The 16,326-nt window shown below is 41.9% G+C and overlaps 1 protein-coding gene across 4 annotated transcripts in view; it reads left to right on the top strand.

Moving 5' to 3' along the window:
• MBD5 (methyl-CpG binding domain protein 5) overlaps positions 1–16,326 on the top strand; it is a 368,139-nt gene that overhangs the window by 267,280 nt on the left and 84,533 nt on the right. For all 4 annotated transcript variants that reach the window (XM_069225228.1, XM_069225227.1, XM_069225226.1 and 1 more), the window contains one exon: positions 11,944–13,149. In XM_069225228.1, the coding sequence (XP_069081329.1) occupies positions 11,944–13,149 (1,206 nt within the window). The remainder of the gene's footprint in view (positions 1–11,943; positions 13,150–16,326) is intronic.

The raw sequence follows: 16,326 nt of genomic DNA, 5'->3' as shown, positions 1-16,326 counted from the left end.
TCTTTTGGAATGTCACTGCAGCACCTGACCAATGAGTGCTTAACAGTTCAGTATTCACTCGCAATGTATTTTTTAAGGACCAGAACCTTGCACTGGAGTTTGTGCCCCATGCTTTTAAGAATCACAGCTGGGGTTTGCTTTGTGGTTACTCAAGATGTGTGCACTTCACATATCCCCTCTGGCTGTCTATATCTCAGGAAAAGTGACCTCCAAGGCGGACAAATGTAGCCATCCTGATTAATCGTATCAAGAGCAGATGGAATTTGAGTTCACTTGGCCTACCGGGCCCCAATCATAGCCACAATGGTGATTCACTTTTTTACTGACATTCCTCCTCTATTAGGAAGCATTCCTGAATTCCTTGAATGGGAGGCTGGATGCTAGGGAGACTGCTGTAGCTCTTCCTCTCCAGCTGTGAATACCTTCAGTGCAGCTCTTGGTGTCTCCTCTGTTAAGCGACCCGCAGACTGATGTGTTGGCCACTTCCAGCTTCATCCCTTCTGCCTTTTCCAGTTCAATCCTGGCTGCCTGTTACTGTTCGTTTGCCATAGGTTTGAGCATGGTTGTAAGGGATGGGTGAAGCTCCGGTGAATCAAACCCTTCTTTTCTTTCCCCATATACTGACTTGCACACTATTGCAGATGAACATGGGGATTGGAACTCTGTCTGGCCATTTCACTTCATGCTGGCCAGTGATTAAGAGAAGTCACTGATGGTAAGCATGGTAGAAAAGCAGTGATCATATTGAAAGTCTGCCTGAGCAAATTAATTAATGTATTCATGTTTGCCCAGTAGAAGACCGAGGCTGAAAGTTCTAAGGGAAGGGTGATGTAGTCTGCGGACATCAGTAAATGAAGTGTGGGAAGATACAGACTTTATTGCAGGTGTAAGGCATTTAATGTTTCAAACTAATGTGTTTTTTTTCTAGAATGTTGTGTCCTTCATGGTTTGAGAGAAATATTTGGAGAAACCAGCTCATATTTCACGGTAACTGCAGAAACTGTGCATTTCTGTATTAGCTAACAAGCACTTGGAGCCATGGCTTGAGTTTTACAGTCATTTAACAGCCAGGTGTTGACCAAAATGTGTTGATTTAGAAGGACAACACCACTAAGATGTACTTCATAAGAATGTAGGCATATGCTCCTTGCATCTACCCAAGGTGGCAGAGACACTTAGCCTTGGGTTCTTGGCTTTTCCTAGCAATGTATTTCTACAGGGAGATTATCTTTTGTGGAATTTAAAATTATGACTTTCCAAGAATGCCACAAACAAGTGCCAGAAACGAACATTTGCTAGTCCTACTCAAACACCCGTTTCATTAGCTTTTAAACATGACATTTGTTATTGCTGTTCTGATGTGCACTGCTAACATGGCTTTCAGAACCAATAGGAAAATAGCGCTCATGTTACGGTACAAGCATTTGCATGCCAGTCAGGCTGGACCCTCAACATGAATATGGGTGAAGTTTATTCCACCTCCCCAAAAAAAACTTTGAAATTACGGTGGAAAACAGTTGTTTTTTGTAACATATCAAGAGACTTGTTTAAAATCCATAGCTTTTATAGGCATTTCAAACTATTATTGTACCTATTAGAATCTCTTTTCATTTGTCAGCTTGCAGACCGCATTTAATTTCACTTTATCTTTTGATTTATTTGTATTTTTCATCCAACTTCTTCCAAGTTGGTTGTACGTTTTATATGTTGGCTGCCATTTTACTTAAAAAAGGGAAATTTGGAAAAAGGAAAGTGGTTCAGATTTCACAACCTCAGTAGAGCTTTCCCTGAATTCATACAGATCTCACATGCCTTATCATTAGCTCTGCCAAACGGGTACAGCTAAGTAAAATGTCAGATACAGTAAAGATTATACTAGGTTACATGATCCTGACATGCTCAAGCCCCAGATAGCAGTACTAATGAACAAGCATTTGCAATGCAATAGGTCTCGCATTTGCTTGAGTTAGAGCTATTGGCATTGTAAATTCATAACAGGACTTTTCTTGCCACATAAATTGGTCAACCTTGCCTCATAATTTCATCTTTTCCAGTCATATAATTCCAGTGGCCCTAAAATAACTAAAGCACTTCCATCTACCTTCTTCCTCTATCTGCGGCAAAAAACGAAAATGTTTCCTTTTAGCATCCTAATTTAAATCTGGCATGCTAATTTCAGTAGAATACCACTTTCACCACCCCACCATCACAGTTGTTGGCTGACTAACACAATTCCCTCCAAAAAGACAGAAGATAGCCACAGAGGAGCAATAAACTAGAAGCCTATCAAGAGTGTTCAAATAGTCATAGTGTAATAAGGATGTTAAGGTGGCCTGAATTAGTCTCATAATTGCAATAAGGAGAGATTATTAAAACATACAATTATCATATAAACCTTTATCAGAAATAAACTTTTGGCATAAACTGCAATGCTCAAAACAGCCTCTAGGGGCCACCATAACAAAAATATCATTTGTAATAAACTTGGTCATGTAAACATATTTCTAGCCCCTAGAGGTGAATAACCCCATGAAAAAAACAGGAGAAAGTAATGCAGTGTAACTGTATACTTGCCCCCTAAAGGACGTTTTTAGGGCTAGCAGGCTTTCTGCAATATTACAAACAAGGCCTTTAAAACAAAAGTTCTCTCAGCTGTAAAACAAAAGTTGTAACCCCGAGAAAGCTTAAAAGGCACTGAATGGTGGGAGGGGTTATTAATTTAGGGTCCCCACTATCCTAGTATGGGGACCCAGATATGATGTAGACAGAGCATTTTGAAGGTGGTCCCATTGTCTTAGTATCACCACAGGGCGAGTTATGGGCAAAAATGTTTTGAAAAAGTACTGCCCTGCAAAGCATTATGGGGCAAGTGTCATGCCAAGAATATTATATTATGTTGACTGCAATGCTCAGAACAGCCCCTAGAGGACACCACAATAAAAATAGCATTTGGAAGAAACATGGTCTTGTAACCATACAGTCAGCCCTTTGAGAGCATTACCACATGAAAAAAGAATGGGAGAAAGTAATACAGTAGGGGGCATTGTGCATTATACATTACCAAGGCTAGCAGGACTATTGCAATGATATTAAAAACAAAGCCCTTAGAACGCAAGCTACTCCCAGCTGTAAAACAAAAATTCCAGCCATGAGAGAGCTTAAACAGATACTGAATGGAGGGAGGGTTTTTTGGGGGTCCCCTGTAACCTAGTATAGGACTCAAAGATGATGTAGACAAGAAACAGGACATTGTTGTGAACTTTTTGGTGGTGGTCCCGTTGTCCTAGGATCAACACAGGCGGAGTTATGTGCAAAAATGTTTTATAAAAGTAATGCCCTGCAAAGCAGTATGGGTCAAGTTTTCCTGAGTGCAGTGAATATCGTAGTATTGACTCTCCCGCTGTGCCGGGATAGCCGCTTTCACTTCGAGGATTTCTGTTTCACATAAAGTATTCACCAATTTCAAGTGTTTTAAGGGGAGAGCCACAAGACATTACGCTGATTAGGTAACTGTGAACAATGTGACCAATGCTCCAATACCGCTGATCGAGTTTACACTGTTGTTCCTGGTCGCGATGAGCGCCATGGCAGCACAAAGGGGAGAGACAAAATAAATAGTTTGCCCACGCTGAAGTATATCAGCAATTGTGCAATAATCCATGTAACAGTGGCAGTCTGAAAGGTGTGACAAAAACAGTCTGAAGGCGAGGCAAACGTAAAGCATTTACCAATGGCATTAAGGGATTTTTGAGAGACAAGCCCACAAACGAGTGAAAGTGATGGGCATGGCATGGGCCTGGTTAAAAGCTCACAATGTTCACAACAGGTGACTGCGCCTGACCTAAAAATAATGTGATATGTTTGTCAGTCTAGATTGAAGTTTTCCATCAGTCATAAAATATGTGCCACGTTAGCAAGTGCCCCCTTCACATTCGCCAAATATTATAAGCAATAAAGTCCCACATCATAACATGGTTTATCATTGAAATATCAACTTAAGTGTATGTTGGAAATACAAACTTTTTTTGAAACATCATACAATTTGAACAAATGCATATATTTCTACATAAAATAATATCCTTTTTATTGTGCCGTCTTAAAAACTTGACATGCTCTGAAAACACAAATGTTTGTCCCCCACAACCAAATTTTGATTTTGAGTAGTCAAACCACTTCCTCCATACAGATGCTTTTTATTGTCTGTGGGGAAGTATTTTTTGCCTCCTATATCTGCTTTAAATTTGAGGTGGGCAACTTTGTGCCTGTGATGCCCCAAAGTGCTACATCACATTTATGCTAGGGATGAACTCAGTAAGCCAGAAATACGTAAAGAGTTAACATTCTGCCTTTGATGGTCCCCATAATACTACAGAGAGCTGCAAATGTGACATAGATGGTCTACTTGATCCAGTTTTTGGCAATAAATCGCTGATCCAATATACCAGTGCAACCATTATAATACAGATGTGCACTGTTATGGTTTGTGCGAAGAGCACAACAAGCCAGGCCCATTGTTAAAGGTTTGGTAATCACCATATATTTCACCTTCTGCCAAGCATGACTACAGTTTAACAAACATCACTGATCAGGTGCCTGAACTAAATTGTGGATGGTTTCCCACAGTACTGTTATCAAGCCTTCAGAGCCTCCAATCTTATCTAAACTATCTTTTGTTGCTTTCATCAAGCAGCCTACCTCTGTCTTAACTTTAAAATGAGTCTCTTGTTTCCCTGTTTAGAGCCCAATGTCTACTCACGAGCCGCACCAACTCTGTCAGCCGGGGACGGGTGCTCCTGCTAGTCTCCCCTGCCTCGGCATTGATGGATTCTTCATAAAGCCCCTTCCCCTAGTCTATGACTCTTGTGGGCATGGGGCAGCCTTCCTTGGTGCTCTGGCATTGTGGGGGAGAAGGTGACTTCAGCCTGCTCCATTTCTTCTCCGTTGTTGGAGACCGCTCATCTCCTCACAGGCCAGCCTCTTGGCTCAGGGATGTGGGCTCAGCCTAGGGAAATCCTTCCGATGTCTCCCCCCGAGAGCTGGCTCTGCAGCTTACTGTGGACTCCCTGGCAGAGGGAGTGACTGCAGCAACTTACTCATGCCCCGGGGTGAAAGAAATTATAGGCCAGACAGCGGAGTGTGGCTGTCCATGCGCTCTGACTTCTGGAGTCAGTGCCTGCTTGTGCCCCAAGGGCAATTAGGCGAGCATGTTCCTTCATGCTGGATTGAGAGGTTGCCGGCAGGCTCCTCTCGGCTTTGGTGGGCTCCGCTCGGCTTCCCTTGCTTCGGGGAGAGGGTTCTTTGTAGGCAACGTCGTTGCACCCACTGTGGAGGGCGACACGGGCAGTTCACACTGCCGCCCCTCCTACTGTGTATCCTGGTCCCCCTTCCTAGGGCATTGTAAAAGGTAAACATAGCCGGCACTGCCTTGGAGGCTGGATAGAGTGAGCTCACCACGCGCTAGTCCAGTAGTGCTCTCCATGTGTTACAAGTCTAAAGCAGCAGTGTGGGAATGAAGCGCTCCAGAAGTGAGGTGGATAGCGATGTCCCTCAGGCGACAAATAAAGGGGGGCCCACATGCACTGATGTGCAGGGGAGTACCCAGCCCTGGAGAACACTCACAGGGGGCACATGACTTGGGCAGCAGACTGGTAGGCCAGCACATCCAGGCAGGGGCTGGGCAGGGATGGCGGTTTCTCCTTACTTTACCATGGTGCCTGGAGGGGATCCACAGTCAGGAGACTAGCTGGCAGCAGGGCAACAAACAGAAAAGCAATCCAGATGAGTCCTTTAGTCCACCCAGCAATGTCAGTCCCAAGTCCAGTCCCAAGTCCAAAAGTGCTCTAAAAAGGTTGGGGACAACCCCTGTACTTACACTTATTATACACAGCCTCCACAAAAGGGGCAGAAGGGGTTCCATCCAGTTCTAACTGGTTCCAGGGATGTCCCCTTTCTCCTCCAGCACTGGCCTCAGACAGCGGGGGGGCTGGGTAATCGAGCCCTTTGTTCACACACGGCTAGGGCACAGCCTTTACAGATGCGGGTGCTCCCAGCCCAGGAAGACCATTCAGTATGCAGATGCACTCTTGTGACACCTCCACCCTTCCTGTGTACAGGCTTTCTGAAAAGTATGCACAAAGCCCAGCTGTCACTCTGCCCCAGGCGTGGATTTGAGGCAAGCTGCAAAAATGCCAGAGTCATAAGTATAGAGAAATGCTCACTTTCTAAAAGTGGCATTTCTATAATGGTAATAAAAATCCACCTACACCAGTAAGCATCATTTCTCACTACCATTTCAACCATACCAAGCATGCTTACGAAACCCTTCATAGATCAGACAATACCACTTAGGCATAGGTTAGGGCATTTCCAATGCAATCCTATGAGAGGTAGCACTCACAGTAGTGAGGAACCAAATCGGATATTTGTCACTACTAGGACATGTAGTACATAAAGACATATGTCCTACCTTTTACATACACAGCACCCTAGGGCCTACCTTTGGGGTGACTTATATGTAGTAAAAGGGGAGTTCCAGGTCTGGCAAGTAACTTTAGATGACAGGTCCCTGTGGCAATAAACTGTGCTCGCAGGCTCTGTGGTGGCACTCCTGAGACATGTGTTAAGGCTACTTCTGTGAGTGGCGTAAGCTGCGCTGCAGGCCTACTAGTAGCATTTAATTTACAGGCCCTGGTTATGGGGATACTACTGTACAAGGGACTTAAGGATGAATTAAATGTGCCAATTAGGTGTAAGTCAATCATAACCAAGTTTAGAAGGGAGAGCACATGCACTTTAGCACTGATCAGCAGTGTTAAAGTGCTCAAAGTCCTAACATCAACAAGAAGGGTCTGAAAAAAGAGAAGGCGGAATGCAATAAGTTTGGGGATGACCCTGTAAAAAGGACCAGGTCCAAAACAGCCTTTTTAGGTTTCACATGCACAGCACTTGTGCTGTGCTTGCGAAGCCGATTCAACTTGGAAAAAAAACAACTTAAAAGGGGCTTAGAACCTGCCCTTTACTTACCGGAACTTACGATTGGTTGATTCCACCGCCGCTCTAATTTATGTGCTTCTGATTGGCAAGCACATTATCTGCTTCCACTTCCTGCTCTGTTTTGCCATCCATGCCGTGGTGTGGAGCTTGGATGAAGTACAGCATCCGGTCACTGGCTACTGGCCAGTGTCCTTCCTCGGGTTACGACTCCAATGGCACTTTTTTTTTTTTGCGTTTCCCATCAAGCACTGCATACAAATGCATCTGCATTCTTTCTGCTCTCCTCATTTTGTTGCTCTTCCTGCCTGCCTGCATGCCTGCTGCTGTTTGTTGTTACATAACCATAGAAGCACAGACTGCCACCGCAGTTCAGTTGGCGGTCATGGTGCTGCTACAAAGAAAATCCCACAGTAAACTGAAAGCCAGAGTTCTTAGACCAGCACAGAGGGCGCACAAATTAAGGCAGTGATACGGTGGGTAGACGGCGCAATACACATGTCAGTAACATATTGTACTGATTTATTCAGTTATAAAGGCACCAAAACCAATGCTTCATGTTGGCAAATCCAAAAAGCAAAATGTAGCGTTGAAAACACACAAACTGTCAATACAAGGCAAATGAAAGAATATTGAATTTACAAAGCGCCTCAGTGTCTTGTAAGGATTAGTCAGCGATATTTATACATATAATTTACAGTTACAAGAGCAGACCGAGATGCTTTCCATGACATGGTGCATACATGGGTGATGGGGACTTACACTTGATTCGTGTCCCAACTCACCATCTCTAGATGACGAAAAGCTCCAAAATAAATGTCTTCACAAAGCATCACCGTCAAATGCACAATGTGCATTGGAGAAAAAGTGGTTGACTCAGTGGTGCATGTGGACAGATGAGGGGACCCACCCCTCGCCTCTCCCTCTGCAGCGCCTCGAACTCTGCAAAGTGCAGCGGCCCTGCGAGGCTACAGCAGGTGCGGGCCATTCAAGGGCAGCCTACCTCCCCATGTCCTTAGACTCCCTCCTCCGCCTCTTGTCTGTATCAGAAGCTGTGCGTCACTGCCAACCCCTGCACAATAATAGGTTGTTCTTTATATTGCACTTCCAGCTGCGGCCTACAGCTTTCCCACGCTCAGGAAGCAGGTATTACTATCACCCAAAATCATTGTATGCAGAGGGTCGACCTTTGAAACATGAAGGGGTCACTTGCTCCCTGTGGTTTCAGCTGTGACCTATGGGTAACACACATCTCTAGGGCTTGTGCGTTTATGTGACGGAGGATCTCACGCAGACTGAACTCAAGAACGCATAAAATATTAATTTGAAGTGCCATTTCACTAAGACGTGAACTAGTAGTAACGTTCTAGTATCTTTTGATCAGTTTGAAATAGAAATATTTTTGTGTATTATAAAATAAAAAATCTGCTGATTATGCAGCAGATAATGGATTATATGGCAAATGTGTGAATTCCATAAAAATTCGAAAAACTCAGCAGCCGCACAATCACATCACTTCAGTGGCCCTGCACTTGGCCAGTAGAGACCATACTGTATTTTCTGGGCACCTTCCCATATGGTCATACTGATTTGTCGCACATCGCTATGTGCTGTGTTCAGGGCACACTTGCCACATAAAAACTCAATGTTATCTCATCTCTGGGCCGGCTCATATCCACAGATCTTTGAGTGCTCCTTTCTGGAGCAGGCTGCTCACTTGCTCCTGTTTTCACTCTGGTGCCTGCACGGTACACCCTCCATGTTGTCAATCAACAAACAAAACTTTATTCGGTCAACAGGCCATCAAAGCAACACAATAATAAATAATCATGATATATAAACATATAAAACATATACATTCCTAAGTTAAAACAATTAAATAGCAAATCCACTTTTTAAGACTCATTTGCCCAATTAAAACTCATAAATCAACCACGTCGCTCCCTATTTGCAAAACATGTTGCGTATATGCCATGCTGCTACTAAAAACTTACTAACAGCAATAATTAATGCGCTAGACCCATGACTTTTTAAAATCCTCAATGCTATCGCACATTTGTTCATCCCCATTTCCCGACAAATCTTACAAATCCATTTGGACCTTGGGGATGAATAAGCAGGACAAAAAAACATAAAATGTTAGACTGTTTCTGGGGCACCACCACTCACAGGGCATATTTTGGAGGTAACAATTTGTCCCCAACCACTCGTCAGAGACTTCAGGGACAAAGACCCAAAATGAAATCTAGCATATAATCATTTGCCTAAAAGATCAGGTATCACATCTAGATAAGATTCAAACTGTGGGTACCATTTAAAATCAATAAAACAATTGGTTAATTGGCCTAGGGATTTACAGCAAATATAATCATTCCTCACGTAAGACCAATATACAGATTTCAGAACTTTTGTATGGGATTTCTCTAAAATATGGGGATTCTCCCAGAAGTCTCTTAAGCCCAAAGTGCGGAACCAATTGGATACATGCTTTACCCAAGGTATAGAGGCCGAGTTGGGCCTCCCTATTAACTCAGTAAGTGAGGTCTTAAAAATATCTAGTTCAGGAACAATCCAAAGCCTTACCGAGTATAATAAGGGTCTTAGGACAATTATATCGGCTATTCGATTTAAACCCAGGTCTAAAAATATTGGAATCAATGGAGTACTACGGGGGCACGCAACCAAAGCCCTCGCAAAATTATTCTCACCCACAGTTAGTCTATTACTTTTGGTGGGTCCCCATACCTCCGCACAATAGACAGCAGCACCCTGTGCCTTAGCCACATAAATCTTAATCGCTGGGGATACAGTTTTAGAGGTCCTCCATGGTGTATTCAAAAACGCTTGGTCCGTAACTATAAATGAAATAATAACAGTTTCCCAAAATCAAAAACGAAACCGGACCATAGAGCTACTTGCATGTGCACCTTCTGTAGGTCCCTGCGAGGTGGGGGTTGTTGGGGTCTCTTACCCAAAGCTAGGTCCATACTGGGCATCTGTGTCCTGAACAACATCCAATTTTTACATGCTTACATGCACACTTGTGTATTGAATTTTTTGTCACATAATATTTTTGCAAACCAGCTGGCACAGAGCTGGGTGGAGTTGCGAACCCACGTTTCTTTTTATTTTTTTGTTTTAGTTTTTAGTTTTGTGCCTTGTCTGCAGTTGACATGCACTGTCCTTCATGAGGCTGACGGGAATTTTATTGCTTTGCAAGGAGAGGCGTGGGTTATATGGGACACGGATGACCTACGGCTGCACTCTAACTTGAATAGTTAGATGGCTTTTTTGTTATTATATAAATGTTAGTTTGAAACATGAATGCCTTTACTATAGTCCCTGTTGCTCCGTGTCTGCATTCAGTACCTTAACCTGTTTTGTTAATTTACTTGTTCTATGCCCAATCTGCAGTCCCTCTTCTAAACCCCGTGCCCTTCGCCCCACTGATCCTGCTCGTCCCTGCTTTCCCCACTGCTGTTGCTTTCCAGCAGTTAGTGATGGATTAAAGGCAAAACCAGTAGGTTTTGTCTGTGCTACTTACATGGATTCGCCTTGTCAATGGTTATAGCAAGGTTGCTGGGCAACAAAGCGTAAAGTACAAAAAAATATATATATTGCTATGACACCTCCAGTGTTCACCGCGTCATAGTGCTTTTTTTCTTTAAGCCATGCTGTACATCATCCAGCACAGCTGTGCAACGTGTCTTGAAAAAATTATTAAACCTATAGATGTTGCATAGGCGAAACGTATTGCCTTTGCAAGTGTTTTTGGTTTCAAGAGACTATACTGTAAATCACATCTTGTTTCTGGTGGTGCATACATAATAATTGGAATTAAACTGAAAATTACGTGACAGCTTCTTTTTCAGTATTTAAAAGTAAAGAAATATTCTTGATAGTTTATTTGTATTTAGTTTTAGCTTACACTTTGTAAACACTGCCAAACTTTCTGAGGGCTTCCATTTCCGATGCAATTAAACTACATAAATTTCCCTGGAATAAAATCTCTCCGTCGCCTGACTACAGATTAAATCTTGGGAACTAAGATGTTCACCACATAATTGTTCCTGAGTCCCTTTAAACATGCCCCATTCTAGGATGATATTACAAAAACAATTCAAATTTCTGTTAAGTGAAGGTTGATTCTCAGTTACTCCAAGCAAAGCAATACTCTTAATCTGTTACATCTGCTTAAAGCATTCTCATGGTTTCCTGTTCAGTCATCTAAAGTGGAGTTGATGTGTCCTTATTTACACAGTTGTCTTGCTGTACCTGTGGATTCTGACTCACCATCCGATGAAACCTGTCACCGGTTGCTTGTTATTTTTGCTAGGCATTTCCACTTTTGTGAGGTTGAACTGATTTGTGGATTTACTCCTTTTTCTATTGCCCTTTACAAACTGAATAATTCTGAAGCAATACTTTCAGTTCATAGTAATAGTCCTCTCATGGGTCAGAAGTTTTTGCCTAACCAGTTCTATTGAACTCTTTGCATTTTTTTCACACCTTACAAGTCAGTTATACACTGAAGATTGCTGGTAGTGATTGACCAACAATGTATTTGGAGCACATTTCCTCTATTTTCACTTCCGTATTCTTACTGATTTGTATCCAGTAGACAAAGGTGCCTGATACTGTTAGGGCTCTGTGGAGTTACGTGGGATGGAGGAATGTAGTCTGGTTAAGCCATGTGTGGGCTCTAAAACTGTTAAGAGATTAGTAAATGTTGATTTCTCCCAAATGTGAACCCTTTTATTTGGTATCTTTAAAGCCATAGAGACGCATTACTACTTTGTTTCATTTAGTGTTTTATTAACTTTTGCTTTCCTAATAGTCAATGGAGCTTTTGGTACATAGTTACTAGATTGTAATCACAAACTGTATACCAAAGTGTTATGTTAAATAGTTAAGTGGAACTAGAACTTATTTTACCATTATGTTTCTCTTCAGGTGAGAATGCAGGAAGATCATTCTTTTTTAAATAAACAAATGAGCTGTCAGAAAGGGATGCCAGCCCATCCTGAGAATTCCAACACTGTTCTCCCTCCTTTCCAAAATCCCTTATGCAATATGCAACAGAGAGTTGAACAAAGTCAAGGACCACATTCAAAACATAGCCTTGGTGGCGCTTGTCAGAGTGATACATCAGTAGATGCCATCTACAAAGCAGTTGTAGATGCAGCAAGTAAAGGAATGCAAGTTGTAATCACCACAGCAGTCAGCAGTACAACACAAATGAGCCCTATTCCAGCTCTGAGTGCAATGAGTGCCTTCACTGCATCAATCGGGGATCCATTAAATCTTTCAAGTGCTGTTAGCGCTGTAATCCATGGAAGGAACATGGTCTCTGATCATGACGGCAGAGTAAGAAATGCAAGAATAACTCGAATGCGAACTAGTTCAGAGAATGCCAAACATTCTGAGGAATTGGATGGGTATGACTATTTCAAATCCACAGGTTGCGGCACACTCAAAAATCAGTGGAATGGGGAACAAAGCCCTGGGGGGGATGCAAACCGATGGAAATGTGAAGAATTTTTGGATCATTCACACCCAGTCTTCAGTAGCCCTTGTCAAGCAAGACCTAACAATGCCTCCATGTTACCTTTATTTAGAAGGGAACAACATCAGATATTGTTACCACCAAGAGATTGTCAAACTGAAAAACTGATGGAAGAGAATTTTAGGTTTAATCATTACAAAAGGACTATGATTAGTTTTAAGGAGAGGCTTGAGAACACAGTGGACAGGTTTGCACATATTAATGGAAATCAGCACCAGGTTGGCAGGGGTTTTGGTGAAATACTGGGCATTCCCAATCAAGACTTTGGTATGGAAGAACAATCTCCAAGTTCATCAAATAGCTTAGAAAGTACTTTTGTGAAAGACTATATTCATTATAATGGAGACTTTCACGCTAAACGTATTAATGGTTGTGCGCCTAGCCCTTCGGACACTAAAAGCTTGAGCAGTGAAGATGACCTGAGGATTCCAGACTCCCCTTCTTCAAACGAGTTGCCACTTTACAGGCCTAGGACGTTTAATGTTGGTGACTTTGTCTGGGGCCAAATCAAAGGACTAACTACATGGCCTGGCAAATTAGTGAGAGAAGAAGAAGTACATAATTCATGTCAGCAAAACTCGGAGGATGGCAAGGTATGTCATTTTCTTTTTTTCTTGCTATTTGTTTAATTATGAAACTTGGTGCTGATGTATTATAATTTAATTAGTGAGCTCTGAACGTTGTAGTACATAAAATATACAGTAAAGATTTGAATGACTATACATTTAAACATCAATGCTTAACATTGATTAAAGTTAGTGGTATTTTATTTTAAAAAAATCGATTTTTAATGTGTGAAGTAAGTGATCACAGCGAGAAAATATTCAGTTGTTTTTTGTTAATTAATTTTTTTTAAACTATTATTTAACAAATATGGAAGTGTAGTCCTGTGGTTTTGTGTTACATCTCACTTCTTCTGCAATTTATGTGAACTACCACCAATACCAAAGATGAACCAAAACTACAAATCCATTCTTATTATAAAATAAATATAATAAGAGCTCTCCATAAATATATTTTATACACTAATTCTTATTTGCTCCAATTTGTGTGATAAAGCACAATATCTATTCTATATAGCCGTGTAACACTTTTTCTCAGCAGCAAAATGACCGCAAATCTTTGCCTCTTTTTCTGTGACCGAATGGGCCAGGGCATGTGGCTTTTTAAGTAAGGTCCCCTTTTGCCTCTGCATTAGAGACTTGTATGTAAGATCATTTAACATGCCTGAAGGTTACTGTGTCCCAAAAGCTAACAGGTGTTTTTTAGCCTCTAGAATATCAGGTGTCTGATCATGTCTCTAGGTCCAAACGCTATGGGATCGCATTTTTTCACCAGACGTCAGTCATGCAAGATCCAGCTTGAGACGTCATCTGCAGTGGACCTGTTCAGCCTGCATGTGGATTATTTGGAAATGTCCCATACTCTTCTGGGCAAGCCGATGCTCATTTTGTGAAGAATGCCAAACGAATCGCATTTAGTGCTATGCTTGATGAAATTCAATTCCTTAGGCTATGACAAGTGTTCAGGACAATATATCAAAGCCCCACTTTCTAACTTAACTTTCTAAGCACCTTATTTAGAATTTGTCGGATGGGATACTATGTCAAAACATAACAGCTATACAGTCTGCTGTATTGCAAGTGTCATAAGCTGTCACGTACTTGTAGCTGGGTGGATAGGACATTGGCAAAATGTACCAAACACTGGTAGCAATTTAGAATTAGTTTTTTGCTAGCAGTGTGGAATTGTGGGAACTAACCTATGCATTAATAGGTCGGTTTGCAAAAAACTGAATCCTAGTGGGTCGCAGTTCAACCTTTCTCATGAATATTAATGAGAAAGGACACAAATTGCGACCTCCTATGCTTCACTTCCATCACTTGGTTGGTGGCCTGCTAGGTTCGGCAGACTATCATGAATCTGATTGCCTGTGAATAAAGCAGACTTTGAGGTGTCAGTATTATATCAATGTTTAGCAACTAGTGTTTGGTCACAAAAACATAAATACATAGCTTACCAATTTGGTATTTGTAAGGGACGCCTACAACACAGCTCCCCCAAATGCCGAATCAGTATCTAATCCTTTTCTAAGCACATTTAATAATTTGGAAGCACTAGTACAAAGGAACAAGGGTTTTGTTTTAGCAATTACAAAAACCCTCTGATTTGCTGATGTGGAAGGTTTGCGAATGCCATAACCCTTCGTAAACCTGGCCTCTGGCCTACTAATAGCCACCTTGACCATGCTGGTTTAGATTTGTGCTAATGGAACGTCATAGTTAAATGGGGTGTCATTTAGGGGTCGCCAGTTGTCACATTTGCAACGCCTGGCTTGCTCCATGCAACCCCAGCACTGCCTTAGCAAGTCCTGGCCTCAGAGATGGCAAAATCAGTGTCAGGCACACAAGGGCAGCCCTACTTTCCTTGTGTTTTGTCAATTCTTTATTTACACTGAGAGTGAATAATATGTTATTATTCACAATTAGTGTAATAACGAATGAATTACAGTTTTCTGGAATATGACCCTCAATGGCACCTGAGGTAAGTAAAAAACGATTTTAAATGTATGTTGTGGGCACGCTTGCGGTTGAGTGTGTCTCTGTGAGATCAAGTGTGTTTATGTTTAAATGTGTGTGAATGTGTAAGTTTGCGTGTGTGAGTGGAAGAAAAGGTTAAATGGCTTGTGAAGTCACCACTGCAACCCCTGGCATTTTGGCGAATTGACGATTGTGGGTTTGTTCCAGCCATTTATTGTTCAATACCTAGGAACTTGGACTAACCCAGTTGCTGATTATATAAACTCCAGAACAACTACCTAAATCTTTGATTGACCAAGGAAAATGTTGAACAGTGATTGATGGCTGAGATATAGTCGGTCTATTATGACCAGAGTACATACAACTAGTTGAGAATTACTTGAATGGGAGTTAGAATGGTAATCAAAAATCCGCTTGCTTAACCTCCAATGACTGCTTAGCTCTTCATACCCCAACTTTTGCAATTGTGCTCGTCTTTCTGCATTAATATAATTGTTGTCTGATTGCTAAGAAGAGGAAGAAAAAATTATTAAATTATTCCTTGATCCCTAACATTCTGGCCACCATCCACTATCTCCATGTATGCCTCTCATATAGAGAGGAAGACACAGGTCTTCAGAAGGCTGACCCAATTGTGCTGAGGAAGCAGCGTCTGCAACCCATATCTGAAAGGCTTTTCAAAAGCTTTCCCTTTTCTATATGTTGAATTTCATCACTAGTGCAAAGCATGCCCCTTTATCCTTACACCATTCCTCTGCTTCAATAAGGGTCACCACACACTATCAGCTGTGTCCTCTGTCTATGTGGTGACCACTGTGCTTTCCGGTGGAACACTCCTTCTCACTGTATTATACCCCTAGTGGCACCCAACTGTCTACCTGTAGATCAGAGCAAGGACTCTGATCTGTATCTTGCCATCTCATTTTATTTCTCAGCATCACCAACTTGCTAACTGTTACAAGACATTGTGCCATTTCCCTCCCCCACTGCACAGTTCCAACACAAAATGTAGGCTAATCGGCATTAGTTTGGCTTATAACAGACCTCTTAATCTTTGCTTTCATTTTGTGAGTTGTCACCCTTCTTGCTCACATCCAGAAAATGTCCTCCTGATAGTTGTATACATCCTAATTACCTTAGTAAGTTTAATTAGAATTACTCAATGTACAAAAGGTCCTGTCTCACCCATGTCTCATCGTCTCTGGTGAGCACTCTAGTTCTTTGCAACCT

Source organism: Pleurodeles waltl, chromosome 3_1 (genome assembly GCF_031143425.1).
Source record: "Pleurodeles waltl isolate 20211129_DDA chromosome 3_1, aPleWal1.hap1.20221129, whole genome shotgun sequence".
Classification (NCBI taxonomy): domain Eukaryota; kingdom Metazoa; phylum Chordata; class Amphibia; order Caudata; family Salamandridae; genus Pleurodeles; species Pleurodeles waltl.
The sequence above is the reverse complement of the archived record's forward strand: the minus strand, read 5'-3'. Positions and strand labels throughout refer to the sequence as shown.